Source organism: Hypanus sabinus, chromosome 2 (genome assembly GCF_030144855.1).
Source record: "Hypanus sabinus isolate sHypSab1 chromosome 2, sHypSab1.hap1, whole genome shotgun sequence".
Taxonomy (NCBI): domain Eukaryota; kingdom Metazoa; phylum Chordata; class Chondrichthyes; order Myliobatiformes; family Dasyatidae; genus Hypanus; species Hypanus sabinus.
Window position 1 is genome coordinate 162,319,537 of NC_082707.1, and position 22,490 is coordinate 162,342,026.

Genomic DNA, 22,490 nt, shown 5'->3' on the forward strand with positions numbered 1-22,490 from the left:
AAAATTGTATATAAACAGACTGACAATCAATGTGAACAATAAATAGTACAAGTAAAAAAAATACTGTGTCCAACTCCTTCTGCAGCCTCTCTGGTTTTCAACACTAACTGCTGCTCCACCTATTAATGTTGCATCTTCAAACATGGCCGCAAAGCTGTCAATTTCATCATCTAGATCATTAACATATCGTGTGAAAAGTAGCAGACCCTAGCCAAGCCCTGCAGAACATCACTAGTCACTGGTAGGTAACCAGAAAAGTCCTTTTTTTATTCCCACTTTTCACCTTCTTCCAGTCAGCCAACCTTTTGTCCATGTTAGTACCTTTCCTGTAATACCATGGGCTCTTACCTTATTAAGCAGCTTCATGTGTAGTACCTTGTCAAAGGCCTTCTGAAAATCGAAGTAAGCAACATCCACTGACTCTGAAAATCGAAGTAAACAGCATCCACTGATGAATAAACTCTCCTCAGGCTTCCTTCCAGGTGCGGGTATTGATCATAACCGGTGTTTCAAAGAAAAACTCTCATCTTCATCAGGTATGATGCCTGGGCATGTCTAGTCTGGTGGTATTTATACCCCCGTAGTCTGTCCCTCTTGATTGGTTAGTCCTCGTCTAATTAGGTTTCTGCCCTTCCACCTTGTTTACAATTGAATTCCAGAGCAGGACCTTTGTCTTTGTTAAAATTCTTTTTCTCTAGTTTTATTTCAATGGCTTCCTTTATCAGGCGGCCCCAAAAGTCATTGGTGCACCACCGTAATTTTGTGCCATCAAAGTCAATTCTATGGCCATTACAAATGCAGTGTTCTGATATCAACGATTTCTCCGGGTACCCAAATGGATGCACCTCCTGTGCTCCTTGATGCGGGTTTCGACTGTGCAACCAGTCTAGTTGATACATGGTGCTCCACATTCACAAGGTATCCTGTAATCTCCGGCCATCCTGAGTCCCAGGTCATCTTTGACCTGCATGAGTTGTGACTTGAGCTTTGTTATGGATTTGTGGATGGTATTAATTACAGGAGGTTTGGACGAGGACTAATCAATCAGGAAGGATGGACTACAGGGGTATAAATACCACTGGACTTGATATGCCCAGGCATTCTCCCTGATGAAGATATATAGTTTGCCATTGAAACATCAGTTGTGATACCTGTGTCCGGCTGCAACCCGAGAAGAGTTTATTCGTCATAAATGCCAGCAAAGCACGAGATCCTTTTCCAGCATCCATGGATTCTCTTTTATCTATCCTGCCTGTTATCTCCTCAAAGAATTCCAACAGATTTGACAAGCAAGAGTTCCCCTTAAGGAAACTGTTGACTTTGCCTAGCTTATCATGTACCCTGAAACCTCATCCTTAATAATGTATTCTAATCTGGTCCAGGTGACTTGTCTCCGTTCAGACCTTATAGCTTCCCAAGCATTTAACCCTTAGTAATGGTAACACCACTCATTTCTGTTCCCTGGTTCTCAAATTTATGTCATGTTGCTGGTTTCTTCCACAGTAAAGATTGACACAAAATACTTAAGAGTTCATCCACTTTTTTTTGTTCCCCATTACTACCACTCCAGCATCATTTTCCATCAGTTCAATGTCTATTCTTGCCTCTCTTTTATTCTTTATATATCTGAAAAAACTTCTGGTATCCTCCTTTTATAGGTTCAATAGATTCAATTTAATGTCAGAGAAATGTATACAATATACATCCTGAAATTCTTTTTCTTTGCAAACATCTGCAAAAAAAGTGCCCCAAAGAATGAATGATAGTTACAACGTTAGAACCCCAAAGCCCCCACCAGCTCCCCCTCCCATGCACAAGCAGCAGCAAAGCAACAACCCCTCCCCATCAGCAAAAAAAGCATCTGCGCCCCTCCACCGAGCACTCAAACATGCAGCAAAGCCTCAGTAAAGACATACTTACGGTACCCCAAAGACTACTTGTTCACCCAGTAATTTGACATACCATAAATGCGCTCTCTCTCTGTCCCTTCCCCCCCCCCCCCCAAATAGGGGAAAAAGAAGTGTTCCCATTTCACAGCAAGAGGGGAGACATAACAAAACAACTCTTTGATTTTTATAGTGTTAAAAGTCTGTTGAGTCACTTTTTCCAAGCTCTGCCAAAGATCTTGGATCTCTGGGCACACAGCCAGCAGCCAGCTCGCTATTCCATCTCCTATGACACACCAGTTTTCTGCAGTGGCACAAACCTCAAATCCACCTGCCTCCAGAGCCACAAAATTCCAGCACTCTGAAGGTGAGTTAGTCTTCTAGGCTGGGTTCTTGGCATATCAAAAAAAGGCCGGTTGTGAGGCCCTGAGAGCGGGTCCCATTTCTGCAAAAAACTGAAGTCTGTGTATAATTCCAGGTTGGTATCTTCAAAAGCAGGAGTCACCAACCTTTTTTGCACCGCGGACTGGTTTAATATTGACAATATTTTTGCGTTCCGGCCACCGAGGGGGGTGGGGGGGGGGAGACCAGAATATAGGTGATAAGTCAACTGTAAGTCACTGATAAGTGGCTAATACACTCAATTTCATTTCTAAAAGGGTTTATCTAACGAACCTAGTATTAAACACACAGTGCATATTTTCCTCGCATGAATATAGTGATAAGTCAATTTTAACTACTTATAAGTCAATAGCATCACAACATTTTAAATAACATCTGGATATTAAACACACAGTGCATATTTTCCTTGTATGAACATATAAAATCATTGCAACACACCAGCGAGAGGACAAGGTAAGGGCCGGAGGTCCCCGTACCGGGGCCGTGGCGGTCGCAGTCCGGAGAGAGCGGCCAACCAAGTGAGGAGTGCGACAGGGTGCATGCCCACCCCCCTTGTAGGTAGGTAGGATCTATCGGCTGACAAAAGTTTGGCTTGAGGGATGACTTTCAGTAGGCCGCAGTGAGGTAGTGCTCTGCTACTTAGGAAACCCTGAGCCCGAATGAGGTCATCTACAATATTTTAGCACCGGGTTCCCCACGTCATTCAGTGTGCTAAACAGGTTTAGAGGTGGCACCCATTTGTCTGCGCTCCATGCCAGTAGCAAGGGCACTTCTTGCCGGCTGTGCGAGGCAGCTGGTTACCTGAGGTCTACCAGTGATCCCTGGTGCTAGGGTATCACTACGTTTAGGTGATTGATGACTTCGCGTGGGTAATGACTCTGCGTGCGTTCAAGTTCAACAGTGAGCGTGACATGGAATGAGGAAAGGTGTAACTGACACATATTGTTTCATATCATCAAATCATATCGTTTCCTCGCGGCCCGGTAGCACATGGTGGTTGGGGACCACTGTTCAAAAGAACCCTGAAAAGGATAAAGAGATATTAAAGATAGAAATAGAGCTGCTTCCAAAGATGCAAGCAAAGGAGTCACCATTCAGCACCATCATCCTAAGCTAACTTGCCTTCATATTTCATCTTTTCTGTCATTGTTTTTTAGCTGTCTTCTGTTGGTTTTAAAACCTTCCAAATCCTCTAGCTTCCCACTAACTTTTGCTAACAGGTGGGTGCTGCAAATTTGCATTTCTAGTAGGCATTCAATAAAAGTGCTGAATGAAAGACTAATCCATACAATTCTGATGTGTGGAGTTGGGGTAATGCATTGGCGTGATTAGAGCCTTGCCCCTTTTGAACACACTACCCTCCAATCTCTGCAGTAATTCCAACCTTGCCATCAAGCCTGCAGACAAAGTTGGTGTTGCAGTGTGGCGGACTGACCTCTACCTTTCTGAGGCTAGGCAGCAACTCTCAGCCACCACCTCCTGTCTACCTCTTGAAGAGGACCCCACTCCGAACCATCATAGAACTGTCTCCAACACCATCACTGACCTCATAAATTCTGGAGAACTCCTACCTACTGCCACCAACCCTCACTCCACATTGCTTACTTGGATCTCCTACCCAAGGTTCACAAGCCTGACTGTCCAAGTAGGCTCATTGTCTCTGCTTGCTCCTATCCCACTGAACTTGTGTCCTCTGCAACACTTATCATGTTCTCGATCTCCTCATTAACTTTCAATTCCCTGGCCCTGACTGCCTCATTTTCACCATGGTTGTCCAGTCCCTATACACATCTATCCCCCATCAAGAAGGCCTTAAAGCTCTCTGCTTTCTCAATAAAAGAACTAACCAGTTCCCCTCTACCACCACCACCTTCTGTCTGGCAGAACTGTCCTCATGCTCAACAGTTTTTCCTTCAGCTCCTCCCATTTTCTCCAGATTCTAGGGTAGCCATAAGCCCCATCTACACCAGCCTTTTCATCGGCTACATAGAATAATCCATGTTCCAAGCTTTCCCCAGTAATGCTCCCCAACTCTTTCTCTGCTACATTAATAATAGCAATGGTGCTCCTTCATGCACTCACATTGAGCTCGTTAAGTTCATCAACTTTGCATCCAGCTTCCACCTTTCACTTAAATTTGTGCAGTCCATTTCAGACACCTCCCTCCCCTTTCATGATCTGTCTGTCTCTGGAGACAAACTGTTGAATGACATTTTTAAAATATATAAACCTACTGATTTCCACGATTAACTTGACAATATCTCTTCCCACTCAAAAATACCATTCCCTTTACTCAGTTTCTTCGTCTCTGTTGCATCTATTCCCAGGATAAGGCTTTCCTTTCAGAACATCAGAGGTGTATTCCTTCTTCAAAGAATGGGGGTTATTTTTCTTCACCATTGATGTTTCCCTCACCTGCATCTCCTCCATTTCCCGAACATCCGTGCTCACCCCATCTCCCTGCTGACTTAACAGTGGTAGAATTCCTCTTGTCCTTACTTACCACCCCACGAGCCTCCACATCCAATACATTGTATCTACAACTTCTGGCAGGGATTGCTCCCTCTGTCATTTCCTTGTCCATTCATCCCTCCCAGCAATTATCCCTGCAAGTGGCCAAAATGCTAGACCTACCCATTCAGCTCCTCCCTCACCTTCATTCAGGGCCCAAAACAGTCCTTCCAGGTGAGGCAATACTTCACCTGTGAATTATGTCTGGTGCTCCTGATGCAGCCTCTTCTACATTGGGGAGACATGTCGTAAATTGGGTGATCACTTCATTGAGTACCTCTGACTTCTCCCAGTGGCCAAACATTTTAATTCCCATTCCAGTTCGACATGTTGGTCTATGGCCTCCTCTTCTGCCACAATGAGTTCACCTTCAGAGTAAAGGAAGAAAACCTTGTATTCTGATTCTGTCTTGGTAACTTTGCAACTCCTCCCTCGGAGTGTCAGACACCCTGTGCCAATAGGCTGGTCCTGGACTTATTTCCACTTGACATGATTAACTTATTATTTAATTATTTGTGGTTTTATATTGCTATATTTCTTCACTATTCTTGGTTAGTGCGGCTGTAACGAAACCCAATTTCCCTCGGGATCAATAAGGTATGTCTGTCTGTAATCTGCAATCTCCAAGGGATTTACTGCAGTATTCAGCTGGGTCTGACTTTGAATCATGGTGGGATGTTACAGGTCTATCTGTCTGTAACCTCCAACCTGATGGCATAAATATTGATTTCTCCTTCTGGTTTAAAAAAAATTCCCTCCCCCTCCCCTCTTCTTCTATTCTCCAGTCTGGCCTCTTACCTCTTCTCACCTGTCCCATCACCTTGCCCTGGGTCCCCTCTTCCTTCCCTTTTTCCTGTGGCCCACTCTATTCTCCCATCGGATTCCTTCCTCTCTATCTCTTTATCTTTCCTATCACCTTCTATCCTCCTTCCTCGTCCTTCCTATCCTCCTTCCCTCTCCCCCACTTTTTTTTTATTCCGGTGTCTCTCTTCCCCCACTCCCTTTTCCCCCCCTTCTTTCCAGTCCTGAAGAAGCATATTGACCTGAAACATTGACTGTTTGTTCATTTCCATAGATGCTGCCTGACCTGCTGAGTTCCTTCAGCATTTTATGTCTGTTGCCTTGGATAAATAGTTGTTCTCTGGATGGCAATCAGTGGTGAATGGGGTACCAAAGGGGTTAGTGCTGTACCTGCAGTTGTTTGGGATATAAATTAATTATTTGGAAGAGGGCACCAAGTGACTTGTATCTGACTTTGCTCATGACACTTAATTTTATGGAAAAGCAAATTGTGTGGAGCATGTGAAGAGTCTCCAGAGAGAGTAGATAGGTTAAGTGAGTGGGCAAGGGTCTGGCAGATGGAGTACGATGTTGGTAAATGTGAGGTCATCCACTTTGGAAGAAAAAAGAGAAGATCAAATTATTTAAGTAGGAAAATTGCAGCATGCTGTTGTATGGAGTGATTTAGAAGTGCTTATGCATGAATCACAACGGGATGGTTTGCAAGTTCAACAGGCTATTGGGGAAATCATTTCTGGAGAGACTGGATTTAAGAGCAGCGGTGTACAGTGTTATATGCTGTTTTGATCTCCTTGCTTAAGAAAAGATGTACTGGCTTTTGAGGTAGTACAGAGGAGATTTCTAGGTTGATCCCAGAGATGAGGGGTTTAGCCTATGATGTGAGATTGAGTCATCTTGGACTCTACTAGCTGGAATTCATAAGAATGAGAGGGGATCTTATTGAAACATAAAATTATGAAAGGGATTGATAAGCTAAAGGCAGAAAAGTATTTCCACTGGTAGGTGAGATTAGATTTGGGGAACATAGCCTTATGTTTTGGGGGTAGTGGGGAAGAGAAGTAGCTTTAGGACGGAGATGACAAACTGCTTTTCCCAAAGAGTAGTGAATCTGTGGAATTCTCTGCCCAGAAAATCTTATAGAGGCCATCTCAATAAATATTTTTAAGACACAGTTAGATTTTTGCATAGTAGGGAATTAAGGGTTATGGGGGAAATGGCAGGAAGGTGGTGTTAAGTCTACGACTATGTCTGTTGTGATCTTATTGAATAGCAGAGCAGGCTCGATAGGCCAGAAGACCTATTCCTGTTGATATTTCTATGTTCTTATATTGTATGTCCCCTCTCTTGCTTTCATGCTGTCTTTACTTCTCGTCAGCCATAATTGACAGCATCTCGTTCATCAATGCTGACGGCAGTCTGTCTCCCAAACCATCCAGGTGAAGCAGGCGGGCACCTCGCTCACGCCGTGAGAGGCCAAAGGTCTCAATGAGCAGCGCTTTGAATGCTTCATATTTGCCGCCTTCTGGGGGCGACTGTATGAAATCCGCAACTTGGGCGGCCGTCTCCTGGTCAAGGGAGCTCACCACGTGATAGTAACGCGTGGAATCAGAGGACATCTGTCGAATCTGAAACTGGGCTTCTGCTTGGCAAAACTACACACGTGGTCGCAGCATCCAGAAAGTCGGCAGTTTTAGCAAAACTGCGTGAACAGATGAAGAGTCGGTCATCTTTGGTCCAAATCCTGTTTGGACTGTCGGGGTCACCAATGTAGTGATGTGCTACACACAGTGCTGAAATAACGACACGCAGTTGGTAAGCCGTTTCGAGACTAGTTTATTCAAACTTCACGGCGCTGGCATTTAATCCCTAGCGCCCGCCCTCTCCGGGTGGAAATGAAGTCAGAGGTGCATTACCAAAGTCTCTCCCTGCACGCAGGATATTTGTGAGCCGGTTCGGCTGCGCAGAAAGTGGGTCACCACAGTATCTTCCCTTTCAAATGCTGCTGCTTCTTTGGTTGAACTGATCCTGCATCTTTCGAATTACTCCTAGAAACTCTAGCTTTTGCTTCTCTACCATTACTGTCCTCTTCCAATCATCATAGAAAAAGGTCAAATGTCCTTACAAACCAGGCTAAATAAAAACAAGAATAGAATTGACAAACAAGAGAAAATCTGCTGCTCCTGGAAATCCAAGCAACACATATTAAATGCTGGAGGAACTCAGCAGGCTAGGAAGCGTTTACGGAATAGAGTAAAAAGTCAATGTTTTGGGCCAAGACCCTTCATCAGGGCTGGAGAAGAAAAGGTAAGTCAGATTAAGAAGGTGGGACGAGGGGAGGAAGAAATAGAGGTGTCAGGTGAAACCGGGGTGTTGGGGGGCGGTGGGGAGGAAGAAGTGGAGGTGTCAGGTGAAACTGGGGTGTGGGGGGGCGGTGGGGAGGAAGAAGTGGAGGTGTCAGGTGAAACCGGGGTGTGGGGGGGTGGTGGGGAGGAAGAAATGGAGGTGTCAGGTGAAAACGGGGAGTTGGGGGGGGCGGTGGGGAGAAAGAAATGGAGGTGTCAGGTGAAACCGGGGTGTCGGGGGGCGGTGGGGAGGAAGAAATGGAGGTGTCAGGTGAAACCAGGGTGTGGGGGGTGGTGGGGAGGAAGAAATGGAGGTGTCAGGTGAAACCGGGGAGTGGGGGGGCAGTGGGGAGAAAGAAATGGAGGTGTCAGGTGAAACCGGGGTGTCGTGGGGCGGTGGGGAGGAAGAAATGGAGGTGTCAGGTGAAATCAGGGTATGGGGGGGATGGGGAGGAGTGACGTAGAGGTTGGAAGTCGATTGGTGAAAAAGATAAAGGGCTGGAGAAGTGGGGAGCCTCATAGGAGAGGACAGAAGGCCATAGAAGAAAGGGAAGGGGGAGGAGCACCAGAGAGGTGATTGGCAGGCAAAGCGAGAGGAAAATGGGAATGTGAGCGGTGAGGGGAAGGACGGCATTAATAGAAGTTCAAGAAATAGATGTTTATGCCATCAGGTTAGAGGCTATCCAGACAGAATGGCGATGGTGCAGGACTTGAGGCCTCCTTCTTTGAAGAAGGACATCTCTTGGTTCTGGAATGAAATGCCTTGTCCAGAGAGCAGATGTGGTGGAGATGGAGGAATTGAGAGAGCCAGTGGTGTTTTTACAAGAAACAGGGTGGGAAGAGTTATAGTCCAGTTAGCTGTGAGAGTCAGTGGATTTATAAAAGACATCAATGGATAAGCTGTCTCCAGAAATCAAGACAGAGAGATCAAGGAAAGGGTGGGAGGTATCGGAAATGGACCGAGTAAATTTGAGGGCAGGGTAGAAGATGGAGGCAAAGTTGATGAAGTCGATGAGCTCTGCATTGGGTGCAGGAACCTGCACCAATGCAGTCATTGATGTAGCATAGGAAAAGTGAGGGACAGACAGCAGTGTAGGCTTGGAACATAGACTGTTCCACGTAGCCGACAAAAAGGTAGCATAGTTGGGGTCCATGTGAGTGCCCATATTGTTTCATCTAAATTGTTATCCCCACAAAGACCAGTCCACTGGCCTTTGTGAAAAACAAATTAAATGAAACAGTCCATCGGCCTTTGAATGCAGTGGTCCCTTTGGCACTTACCAGAAATACCTGGTGCCTATCCTGGACTTTTGTGTTCGGTTATATGAGGGTGTAATAAAATTTTCTCTAAATGCTGCAAAGAAGAGTGATACTTATACGTAGTGTCATAAAATAAGCATCAAGCTTGATGGTGGTAGTAATATTCAAAGTGATATCAGATTGAGAAAGAGGAGAGAGCTAGGAATTGTTTTAATATAGGTAAATTGATGTTGAAAATTAGTACATGAAAGTGGATTCCTATTAATAGAGCTAAAATGAAAGTTTTATTTCTGGTGAATGTTTCATAAAATGTGCTTCCTCAGCCTGAGCTTGTTTTCATTTGAAGTCTGGTAATTTGACACTCGTCTGATGGGACCCATCCATACAGCTTGGTTAACCTAGGGCAACCACTATTAGCTCTTATATACAAATATGTTTGCAATACTTATTTGTGCATTTTTCTGGTTTTATGCTGCCTGACCAGAAGGTACAATTTGTGCCAGGGATATTCAGTCATTGTGTAGGCAATGAGAGCTGTTCTGTTTGGGATAGGTTCCTGGAGGAAATCAATACGTGTTGCCAGGTTGGAGACAAGTGGTTGGAGGTGGAGTCTGAAGGATCCAGGAAAGGAGAGTCAGGAAATTTGGCTTAGAGAGTGAAAAACAAGTACAAAGGGTTTTGCAGGCAAGTCTAAAAACTTGAAACTCTGGCAGGTTAGGTTACTATTTTCCCACATCGACTGGGGATTCTTGCCATTAGTTGAGTTGGATTGAGTGAGTATGTTTTAAGAAAAAATATCCAGGTCCTCTGACTTCATGGCCATAGTGAGGCAAAGCTTGTGGGGATCTTTATTATTTCTAGGGCAAAGTTCCAATCTTCATATAATTATGCAACAGGATTTCTTTAGGTTTATGATAAGTATTGGTTTATTATTGTTTATACAATATAGTGAAAAAAATTGTCTTTCATTCTGTTATTTGTATTGTGTGTTTTGGATTATAAAGTTGAAACTTGTTCTTTTTGTATTTAGTTCATATTTATTTACCTCTGATTTTTTTTAAACACAGCTGTGTAGTCCAACCATTGCTGTAAGCAGGAAATTTTTGCACAGCCTGAAATCTACATGACACTTTTATTTTTTTGCAATATGCTTAGTATGAATATTTAGAATGAAAATTTAAAAATCACATACTTCTGATGTTTATTAATTGAAGGGTGTGATGAAATATAGTACAACAAAGAAAATCTCTATCATTTCATAAACTTTTTCTAGCTGGATCCAATTCCAGCAATGTGACAACAAAAGCTATGTGCCTGGGAATATTTCAGTTACTGTGTGGCCACACACCCGCACAGCTTGGAAGGAGCAGTGTTTATAGGTATTTTTGATTAATAACCCACAATCTTTCCATAGATATCACTTGACTTGCTGAGTGTTTCCAGCATTTTCTTTTGTTTATTGATTTCCAGCATCTGCAGTGCTTGACTTTCATACCATTAAGTTCAGCTGCCTTGCAGCATGTACTTCATCCAAGCCTGCCAGTGCAACCTAATTTTCTTTTGTACTGCATTTATTTTAAATTTCCTTTTGAACATTTATAGTAGTAAGTTCCAGTTTTATCATAACTCTGTGGAGGAGTGGAATATATTATGGTTGGCAAATTTTGATTAACTTGGTGTTTGAGTACAGTGGTCCTAAAAGGTTTGATATTAATCTTGCACATTGTTATTACAGTATAAAGCAGGGTGGAGAACCATTTTAAAAGTGTGTGCCCAAATTGGCAATAACCTTTATTTAAAATAAAATCTCTCTTGTCATGGTAATTTTGAACAGAGATTATCATTGATTAATGAATTATAACAATAATTATGGGCTTTTTCAAGGGAAAAGAATGAGTCCTATTGCTTATTTACATCTATTCATTTACTATTGATAAATGTATTAGAGGTTGAAATAAATGATGCATTTTTTAAATGTTTAAAGTTAATATTAATCTTTCAAAAAGAAATTCAAAAATAAAATTTCCAAATAGTATTGTTATACATGATGTATCACATTTGTTATTGTACCTGATATATATCATAAGAAATGTCAACATGAAATTAAAGCTTTGGTGATCCATATAAAAAAAATAAAGGAAACAAAAATAAACACACTTTACTCTCAGTGAGACTTCTGTTGCTGTACTAATGATGACAAATATTTTATATCCAATTTGTATTGGGTTGTATTTAGAGTTATGCTCAGAGTACTAGTTTCATCAGTAAGTTTACTCTTATAGTTAAACATGTTCAAAGCTCATTACTGAAAATGACACCTCTGAATATCTTGATGAAAATATGGTGAATTTTAGTTAATTGGGACCAGTACATTTTGGTCCAATTGCATGGCTGTCCCAATTAGTCGAAGTTTCAAGGAAATGATTAAAAAGGTATAAACAAGACAAACTGCTGTTTAACTGAGTAACAATTTATATATTTAAATGAAATTCAGAGCAAATTAGAATGCTACCAATACCTCTGCAGTACTGTAAAACTGTATTAGTTCCTAATTATCAATGGAGGAATTCCATAGTATGCTGTCATGCTCTTTTGATTGTAAATGAACAAGATCAGCATAAACACCTAGTAAAGGTAGCTTCCAACAATGCCTTTGACGATTGCCTCCTCCAAATCTTCATTTTTATTGTAATGTTCAAGATTATTATCATTAGCTTCAAGTTCTTCATAGTTTCTAACTTACCGAAGTAATGAAATCATTGTATGTATTTTCACTCCTGGCGGCCATTTCTGGCATCTCCAAGCCTGAATTCTTGAAATTGTGGGGATCAAAACAGTTCTGAATTATTTTGTTGCTTGTTTTCTTGCCAACTATCAGTGACAAAAATCACTGCTTTTTGAACCCAAACAGGCACAGATGACACTTTTAAAAACTGTCTGCTATAAATACAGTAGAGTGTCTAATGGCCACACAAGTGCACACAGCCGATGCTAGTTAGAAACTGTTTGGCAACAGTCTCCTGTCCCAATTAAACAGGATGGTGTTCCAAATAAATGAAGGGAATCCCAGCTATTTTCTCAATTTGTTTTTGTTTCTTTAAGTGTTGTCCCAAGCAAATGCCTGCCCTGGTTAACCAGTGGCCCATTTAACTGGAATTGTCCTAACTATTCATATTGCCACGACAGGAGTTTTTGCAATGCAAGGTTAATCTGTGAGGATGTCAAAACCCATTATTCAAAGTCATGTGTTCTTGCAATTGTTTAGCTAGTAGCAAGCCAACACAAGACACTTCCTGTGAAAAGATCTCACTGCTCTGGTTGAAAAAAGTCATTTGCTGCTTTGTTTGCCAATAAACATTATCAATATTTATCTTTTTATTATGGGTGGGCAGTAAAGAATTGAGAGGTAGCACTGCATGCCATGTGCCAACAAAATTGTTGTGCATGTCATCTTGGGCATGCATGCTATAGGTGTGCCTCTCTGGAATGGGGCCATCAGTAGTGACACAGTAAACAGAAAAGGGTGGAAACGCACACCAGGATAAGCAGCATTGTGACACAGTAAGTAGTGTACATGGAAGCATGGGTTACAAAGCCAGTCAAGAAAGCTAAAATGTGGGAGATAGATCATCCACTTCCTGTTGAAGAAAAGTTGTATTTTCCAAATGGTGAGAAGCTGCAGAATGTGCATGAATAGAAAAGATAAAGGACAGATTTGATAAACAATTTTGAAAGCTGGTGTAATGGTTACATGATCATGGCAGCACTACAATACAAAGTAAGCCAACTATATTATAGATGTGATACTGAATTTTGATTATATTTCATTTGAAACTGGGATTCAATTATCAGCACCCTAATGTTTGAAGATCAGCTTTTGAAGAGTTGCAGCAAAAATTGTCAGGATGGTATGAGGGCTAATATGACATTGATTATTTTAACTTTACATGCTCTGCACAGAGAACCTTAAGGCATGATCAGAGTGAGATATTTAGATCAACGGAGGTGTTCAGGTAAACAAGGTATTTTCTATGGTGGTTTTAAAGGCAAATGTTTTGGGGTTGGGTGGCAATGTAAATGAGTATAGGAGGGAATTAAATTTGAGCTTAACTAAGTCTAACCTTTTTTTTAAACAAATGGTACTGGGTCAACTGAAATTTCCAAAATGTGTTAATAGATTCTTATTTTTCAATTATTTAACATAACATAGAACAATATCTGTCAGTTATATTTGTACTGGCCTGACCATTGACTTATGTAAGAAGAAGGTATAAGAAATTGGTGGGATCAGGCATGCAGCCCCTTGATCTTTCACCTGTTAATTATACATGAAACTTTTCTCCCTGAATTAATGTAAAAGTCGGACCACATATTTTGCGACTTTGCACCCAAAATTTGCAGATGAAGGAAATAAACACTTGACATCTGTCCTACTAGCTTGTCTCAAAATCTTATGCCTCAATCACTTCAGTGTATTAAATTCCAATATGTTAATCTTATCCAATTTCTTCTTCTAGTATAACCATTGCCCTGGAGCAAGGGTTCCTAAGCTAGGGTCCACAGACCCCTTGCTTAATGGTATTGGTCCATGTTAGTAAAAAGGTTGGGAACTGCTGCCCTGGAGAAATGAAAAGTGCCCATAATAACTCAAATTAAGTCTCACAAAGTCTTGTGCAATTTCAGCAAGACTTCTGCACTTCGAGCAGCCTGGCAATAAAAGCTAAGAAACACTTGCCTTCCTGATATCTTGCTGTACATGTATGTTCTACATAAGCACCAATATACCCCACCAAAATACTTCTGTGCATTGATGACTTTAATCATCTAGAATTTTTAAATTTCATCCTACAAAAGTACAAAAGCATTCATTTTTCTATATTATACTCCATTTATCACACTTGATTAGTCTACTTGTATCTCTGCATGCTTACTGTGCCTTCATTTAAAAACCTCAAATTTATGTGTTATCGGAAAATTTGGAAATGCCACTTTCTTTTCATCTGTGTTTATTCATATAAATTTAAATCCCCTTGAACCAAGGAATTATTCCTTCTACTAATGGTCTGACCTGAAATTATTTATTACTACTTTTGATCTTTCAACTAATCTTCTATGCAGGACAGTTTAAGGCAACCACACAACAGCCATATTTGTGTGATTGTAATTGAGGCAGTTTGATGTTTAAGAAAACTTGTTCATCTTAATTAATTGAAAGAAAATCTTCCTATGTAGGTGAATCAAAAAGTGAAATAAAATCAAATGCTTTGAAGTTAATAGAATAAGGAAAGTAATGAATGAAGAGTTATGTTCTGTGTGTGTTTGTGTTCTCTTGCCCCCTCAACCCCCCTCCCTTCCCAATGTTGTGTGCAAGTTACAATGTGTAGTATCATTTGAGATATTGTAGCATGTCAACTTTGTCAATGTTTGAAATCGTGCTGGTGTTTTGAAAGACTGCAAAATCTACAATAGAAAATTTTCTGTTCAGTGGAACAATTGATGCATACTACTTGATACTACTAGGTGACCGATATTCTTTTGTATACTGCACAAATTTGTGTTCATTTAAACAATGTAATGTTGAATATTTCGGGCTTTCCTTTGCAAGAAATGCATTATCTTGAATGTCTATAGTGCAATTGGCAGCCATATGGCCTACCAGCTTTGCACTAGTTTTATCTAAAAACAATCCAGTGAGGGAAATGATAAAAATCATACTGGTATTTCCCCCTCTCCTCCTCTTCCCCTTGACTTTGGGTTACAGGTCTTTGGAGCTTATGTAATACTCTCTCCAAACTTGGATCAGCAGATTAAGTGTAATAAATGAGGGAAGGGAATGATGAAAATAATTTGAGAACTAATGTACACTTTGGATCAAGTAGCAGCCTCCTTCCTCTTTAAGAAATTAGAGAAATAATGAATATTAAATTAACAGCAAAGTTTAAAATATTTTAGCAACTGAGTTATTTCTTGTACATTTTTAATGATTACAATCAAGAGAAAGATCATGATTTCAGTTAGGATAAAATCAAAGTTTTGAAATGTCTTTCTGGTGGTTGAAAGTTGCATATTGAGAGGCAGCTGAATGTGTAGTAGGGGGAAGGGAGTGAAATGTAGAAAAGGTGTGTACGCTGCACGCTTTGACCTGCCTTTTGCAGCAGCTGCTGGTAACTAACAAGCGGCATCAGCTGAGGCTGGGTCAAACTGTCATTTTAAATACAGGATGTAGGTTAGCTGGATGTCCGGAGGGGTGAATCTACTTGATCCAAGTGGAGAAGTTAATGTTAATGCATTTGGGAATGGTGCAGTGGCTGGAAAATGCAGTATTGAGGAATGTACAGAAACAGACCTGGAAGCATATAGCACACAAAATATTAACCTTTGGTTCTGGCATATATACAGGAGCAGGAAGGTTCAGGTACATGTTACGTCCCATCAGAATATTGTGCACAGATCAAAAGAAGCATACGATAGCAGTAGATGAAATGCTCAGGAAATGTGATAGAATATTGACCAAAGATGTAGAATTTTACTCGTGAAAGATTGGTTAGGTTGGGGCTATTGTCTAAAATGGATTTATTTTTTGTCATTGTGTTCTGTCTAGTAAAAGTTATGTGTACCTTGTGATTAATTTGCTTATCGTGTGAGGGCTGCTTACATGATGCTATGTGCCCCTGACGTTCCTGCAAATAAGTTTTTCATTTTATTTGTGCATGCATGTATTTGTGCATTTGACCATAAATTTGACTTCACTGCAGGCAGGACTTCACATAATACTATTTGGAACCTAGTAGCTTCTGGCAGTCCTCTGAGCTTTGCAGAATATCCATGCAGCAATATTCACTGGACTAGGGAGGTTTAATATCCACAAGAAGGATAGCACAGCATTGGTTGGGACAAGCTGAAGAAATCCATGTAACTGCACCTAACCAATATTCTGTGCTGTGTTTGCTTCACATTTTTTTTCAAACCAAGGTTTCAGTGTAAAGCTTTTACACATTACATGCTGCATTGTTGAAAAAGTTAATTTTGTTTGGCATAATTAGTAAGCAGAGACAACACTAAAATAGGCAGTGAAAAGTTTATCTATAAAGGTAATTGTTGATAACAAGGCATCTTGATTAACTGGGTAAATGGGCTGAGGAATGGACCTGTTTCCAAATTATATAGCTCTGATTTTAACTGTGCATAATACATATTAGTAAACAGGAGTAGGCTGTTCACCCCCTTGAGCCTGCTCTGCCACTCAATACGGTCATGGCTAAATTAATCTTGAATTAATGCTTTTTGATGTTGAATTAGTGTATTAGTATCCTTCCACGTGTGAGGATGTGTTTTATTTACATTTGACATTTGCACAAAAATTAAGACAATTGTATATAAAATGCTTGAAGTCCCTGAGCCTCAGTACATTTAATTACCTGGGGATTATTCTTTCTCCAGCACTATCATAAAGATTTTAAAGTATTAGTACATTGCACTCATGCATTTAAAATTATATAATGGTGACAATTTCTTAATGTAGAGAAAACATTGGTTACATATATGAAAAGTGACGAAGGATAGAGAGAGTAGTTCCCAGCAAGAGCTCCACACTAACACATCACAATTTTTTGCTTTGGGACATACTTATTTCATTACTCTGGAGAGAGTTCGATTCTAGATTATCAAATGAAAATCTTCTAGGCTGATAAATGACTTCCTATGTCTTGAGTGTGATATCAATCATATTATGTTGTTGGGTGTAAAATGTCATATGACAGGAAGACTGAAGAGCACGAAACCTAATGCAAATTAAACAGTAATTTTAACAGTTTTCTCACTACTTTGAAGGCATGCATTGTTTATTATTTTTAAGACACTGGAACTACTGATGCTCCTTTTCACCTTAGCTAAACATGTAAGGGAAAAAAAAGTAAACTGTGAGTTAGTTGTGAAGAGGTCAAATTTTGGATAAATTAAGAAAGCAGGCTGTTGGAGAAATGTGTATTGAAAATGGAAGTATGGTGACACCTAAAGGCTGAAATATGTAAAACATGTTAGATAATAAAGTATGTATTGATAGCTGCCTTCTATCATTTATGTACTATACATATGTGGAATGTGTGCCTGTAATAGTGCTACAAGCAAGTCTTTCATCGTACCATACTTATACCAACGGCAATAAACTTGAAGATCAAAGATGGGTGAAAAAATGTGACAAGAAATTTTCAGTTGAAATTGAATAAGATAAACTTTTTTGAAAAATACTGCAGATCATTAACTTTTGTGTGTCTCTCCCTGTTCTGTCAAAGGTAAACATTTCTCTTTATAAAGGTGTTGCCTAAGCTACTGAGAGTTCCCAGATTTTAAAATAAAATTATGTTATACAGTCGGCCCTCCTTATCCGCGAATTCTGCATGCGCGAATTCAACCAACCGCGAATTGTGAAAGCCTGGAAGTGCTTTTCCAGCACTTGTTGTTCGAGCATGTGCAGACTTTTTTTTCTTGTCATTATTCCCTAAACAATGCAGTTTAACAACCATTTTACATAGCATTTACATTGTATTAGGTATTGTAAGTAATCTAGAGATGATTTAAAGTATACGGGAGGATGTGCGTTGGTTATCGTGGATTGGGATGGAAAAAAATTGTAAGTTCTCTTACTAAGTAAGTCAGAACAGGTACATCCAGTATTATTTAGTGTCAATTAGTCAAATGTGTTTGACTTAGTATATAGTATATATTTTACCTTTCTATGCATATAAAACACTTAAACGTATGTTTCAGCGCTGGGCTCGGGAACGGAATTTCCTGAGTTCAAATTAGTGACAGATCGCTCCCGACTGCATTCTCCACCGTGCCGGGTTGATGTGGAGGATCAAAAACCCAAAACCCCAAAACCCAATAATTAAACCACTGTGTTGCTTTGTAATAATTGTAGCTTTCATCGGGGCAGAGCCTTTCTCACTTTATCCTTTAAAATTGATCGTTGACCGATTGTAGCCTAATGCTTTTCCAATGACGAATGGTGCTTCACCTCTTTCTGATCGCCTTATTATTTCCACTTTATTTTCAATCGTGTTCGTGATTATTTTCGTGAACAGAAACACTGCAGGTTCAGATCCATGCCACTGGGTCCTACTGACCACCTCACTGAGACAGGTTAAATAAGGTCTGGGGTTCAGCTGGATCCTAAGGTCCACTGCATTGAGACAGGTTGAATAAGGGACTTGAGCATCCGCAAATTTTGGTATCCGCGGGTGGTCCCAGAACCAATCCCCCTATGTTAAAATATTGCAGATTTTAAAATACGAAATAAAAATGAAAAATGCATTAACGATGAGCATCAGGCATCATCTGAAAAGAGCAATGAAATATCAGGTCATGGAAAACTAGGCAGGAGAGAAGATGAGATGACAGAAAGGTGGAGGAGGGACAGGTAAAATAAAAGGAGCATCTCCAATCTCTCAAACAAATGGGGTTAAAGTGGCAGTTAGAAGCACACTATGCTTCTTTGTTAGTGTTATGTTACACATGTTTTGCCAGCCTGTCTGTAATATTGAACAGAGAAAATCTGGGGCAAAACCACAGTTGGAATACTGGCAGAAATGGCTACTTCTGAAAAATAAAGCCATTTATCTAAAATTGGAGAATTAAGAAGCGGCTGCTAAACATGAAGCTGCTGCATTCAGAACCTTATTCAGCTTGGCTGGTTGAGAGGTGATCCATCTTTAACAGACTAATTTAGAATACTGGATATGAAAACACTTGAACACTGTTCAATGTTGAAGCTGAGATGTTCTTTGTCCTTGAATTCTTCACAGAAGTTGAATTTGGATCCCAGTCAGGAAACTATTGGTGAACTGTTGCCAAAAAATTCAGGATTTTGGTATTTGTGCATTTCTGTGCAAAATCCTAGGTCAGAAGTTCATGTTGTAATTGTATAATTATTAATTTTAAAGTTAAAGTCTGTCCCGAGCCTTATAAGCTCATCAGGCTGGTGCTTATGCTGGTTTCTGTGGCGTGAAGTGACTGAGAGTACGAGACTCCCCCCCCCCCCCCCCCCCCCCGGATAGGATGCCAGTCTATCGTAAGGTTAACCCCAAGCATTTTGGCAGTACCCATTTTCAGCTGGGTGGACTGGAGCAATGTGTGGTTAAGTGCCTTGCTCAAGTACACAACATGCTGCCTTGGCTGTGGCTCGAACTTATGACCTTCAGATCACTAGTCCAATGCCTTAACCACTTGGCTACACGCACACAATTATTAATTTTCTGAAGATAATTTTTTGATTAAAATTAATGATTAACCAAGGTTTAGCACATCATACTAGACCTTTTTCCTATTTGGTGCAACCTGTTATTTCAGAAAACTGCCAGAGGTATAATCCATTAACTTGCCTTCCAAACTATTTTTGTCAAATTGATTTGCCCGGTCTTGTGATTATTATATTGCCCTTGCTTTGTATTCTCTGCAACATTTATTGCATGGAGCCTATTCAAGACTTGACTGGTATTTCTGATCCTTATAGTGAATCCCTATCCTTGCACCAGCCACTAAGATGCTGGTCTAGTTTTGGATGTCTTTCCCAATGGAACATCTTCTGTTCTCTCCAGCATCAGTACTAGTGCCAATGACTGCCTCACAATTAACTCCATCTGTATCTCCATCTTCAGTATGAATATGCTGTCATCAGCTAGGATCATTGTGGTGCCTTTATTCAGAAGCTGTAACAACCCCTCCCACCCCCCTACCATTAATATATTGGCATGACTTGCTGAAAGAATTCTTCAACAGATTATCCAGTGGAAGTCCTAGGAAAATGTAGCTAGTTTGTTTGATGCAGCTGAGCATTTTGTGGAATTTAGTGTCCAAGAAAAACTAGGAAATTGCCAGAGCTCAGCCAGTAACTTTGTTTTTGCACTGGTCTTGTGCTGTGTTCTGTGTGGAACTGCCAATTTTTCTCAGGCAGTTCCAGTCCATTATTTCAGGAAAATTTTCAAACTTGTAATCTTTTGTCCTTTGCCAATTGTACATAGCTTAATTGCCAAAAGATTATTTTGCTTATTAAGTTGTACCTCATCACTTCAAGTTACCAAGAATATCTCCATTTCTTACTCAAGCTATACAGTTTGTTAAGCCAGAATAAGGTCCTCCTCCTTTACCAGGTTCTGCACGCCTGAAGAATATGTCTTTGTCTTTAGTGCTGGTTAGATTTGATAGCTTCAAACCAAGCTGAGCTAGCTGAGTCAGTATAGCATAGGACTCAATCCCAGGGTTGTTGGTTAAGCCCCCTGTTGGGCGCTGACTATTTATGGGGTAGCATGGTAGCGTAACAGCATAACACTTTACAGTGCCAGCTGTAAGATTGGGATTTAAATCCCACCACTGTCTGCGAGGAATTTGTGCATTCTCCCTGTGACTGCGTGAGTTTCCTTTGGGTACCAAAGTTTCCTACCACGTTCCAAAGATGTACTAGTTAGGGTTGTTAAGTTGTAGGCGTGCTACACTCGTGCTGGAAGTATTGCAGCGCTTGCAGGCAGCCCCCAACAAAGCCTCACTTCAGATAACATTTCAATGTAAATGTCACAAATAAGGCTAATGTTTAATCTTTTTAACCAATCATGATTCTTCTATCCCCTGCACTATACATATTTCACCCAGCACCTGTCATCATTCTCTCTATTTTTAATCATGCCTTAAATCTCCAAAAGTATTTACCTCTGCTTACAAAGAAACTTGAATGCATTTTAGTTCACTTCTTCATAACTAGTTCATTTAATATTTGACCCTTGAAAATTTTTAAAGTAGAAAAGATCATTTTCCTTCTTCAATTGCCAGCTATGATCACAATGCCCTCATCATTTTACCCATTCTCTCTTCAGTATTTGTTTTTGTGCTCTGATTAAAATGTACGTGCTTTGTTCCAGTTTAGGAGGAATTGGCCGCCTAGTTCCTTGAACTGTTTTGCAACTTAAGTTCATGATTGATTTGATTTATTCCCATCTATCCACAATGACTTTAAATACCCTTCTCAAGAATCTGAGCTAAAATTATAGATATTTAAGTTCCTGCACTTCAGTCTTCATTTATTTGCTTGAATCATATTTAATACCTTCTCTCTCTGACTACGGAGGTAACCAGTAATCTAGCTTACCTGATTCTGAGAGCAGGTTGAGAAGCCATGAATGTTTTTCTGCTTGCATAGTAAAGAATGGAATCAAATAAGGCCAGACCCATCTGCTCTGGTGAGTGCATGGTATGATCAACATTTGTCTAAAATTGAATTTGTTGAGGATACTATCACACGATGTAATTTATGATCTTGAATGTAAATAAGTGCTAATGTAAGCATTTATAGAAGCGCTGTAATATTTTTCTTTTCACAGGAGATGACTTTTCCATTATACAGCAAGAAATATTTATGGTAAAGGAGTGCAAGCATTCCAACATTGTGGCCTACTTTGGAAGCTACCTAAGGTAAATATGGAAAATGAACATCCAAAAAAAAGTATCATTGCAAGTGTTTTACTTAACCGAGTAAAATGATTGCATGTTTTTATTTCAGAGCTGTCGAGTTTCAAAATTCATCTTTTAGTGAAATATTGCATTGATTTCAAGCAATGAATTACATTCATTTACTATATACTACACAAAATTGTCTCAAACACAGCTCTTCAAGTGCAATTGCATTTAACCTAAGTAAAATATAAGTACAGTAAATGCAAACTATGTCGCAGTGTATTTTCAAAGAGTTGACTTTTTGGGCATAAACAACCTGAGGTAAAATCCTGTTGCTTTTTCTAAAGTTAAGCTTGAGAACCCTTTCCTGATAGAATGCATCTCTCTGCAGCTGGGGAGATTATGTAGGCAGTCAGCAAAACATACCAAATGAAATAGAAGCATTGATGTGGATGGTCACTATCTTTTTCCCAGGATAGAGGAATCTAAAATAGAGGGCACAGGATAAGATGGAGGGGTGGGGGGCAACTAAATATTTGGATGCATTGTTATCTTGGAATCTTTTGAATTACATTTTTCACTCAGATGAAGAAATGGAAATCCATGATCATGCTTTTCTTCAAGCTATTTTACCTGAGATAGTAGCTCCATCTGTCTGCTGCCTGATCTCCAGGCTGCTTTGAGCATTCTGTTTTAATGTAGATTTCCAAAATCTGCAGGGTTTTTTTTTCAAAATTATGTGTTTATTATGTAGCTTGCATGTTCAGTTCTTAAGACTAGCCCTCCAAAAACATTCAGGTTATTAGTACAGAACAGTGGTTAGCTTCTATCTCCATGTCTACTATGA

At 40.1% G+C, this 22,490-nt stretch overlaps 1 protein-coding gene across 1 annotated transcript in view; it reads left to right on the top strand.

Annotated features, from left to right (window-relative positions):
• The window catches only part of map4k5 (mitogen-activated protein kinase kinase kinase kinase 5), a 142,826-nt gene that overhangs the window by 40,741 nt on the left and 79,595 nt on the right, over window positions 1–22,490 (top strand). Inside the window, exon 3 of the mRNA XM_059958132.1 lies at window positions 21,571–21,661. Coding sequence (XP_059814115.1) covers window positions 21,571–21,661 — 91 coding nt within the window. The remainder of the gene's footprint in view (window positions 1–21,570; window positions 21,662–22,490) is intronic.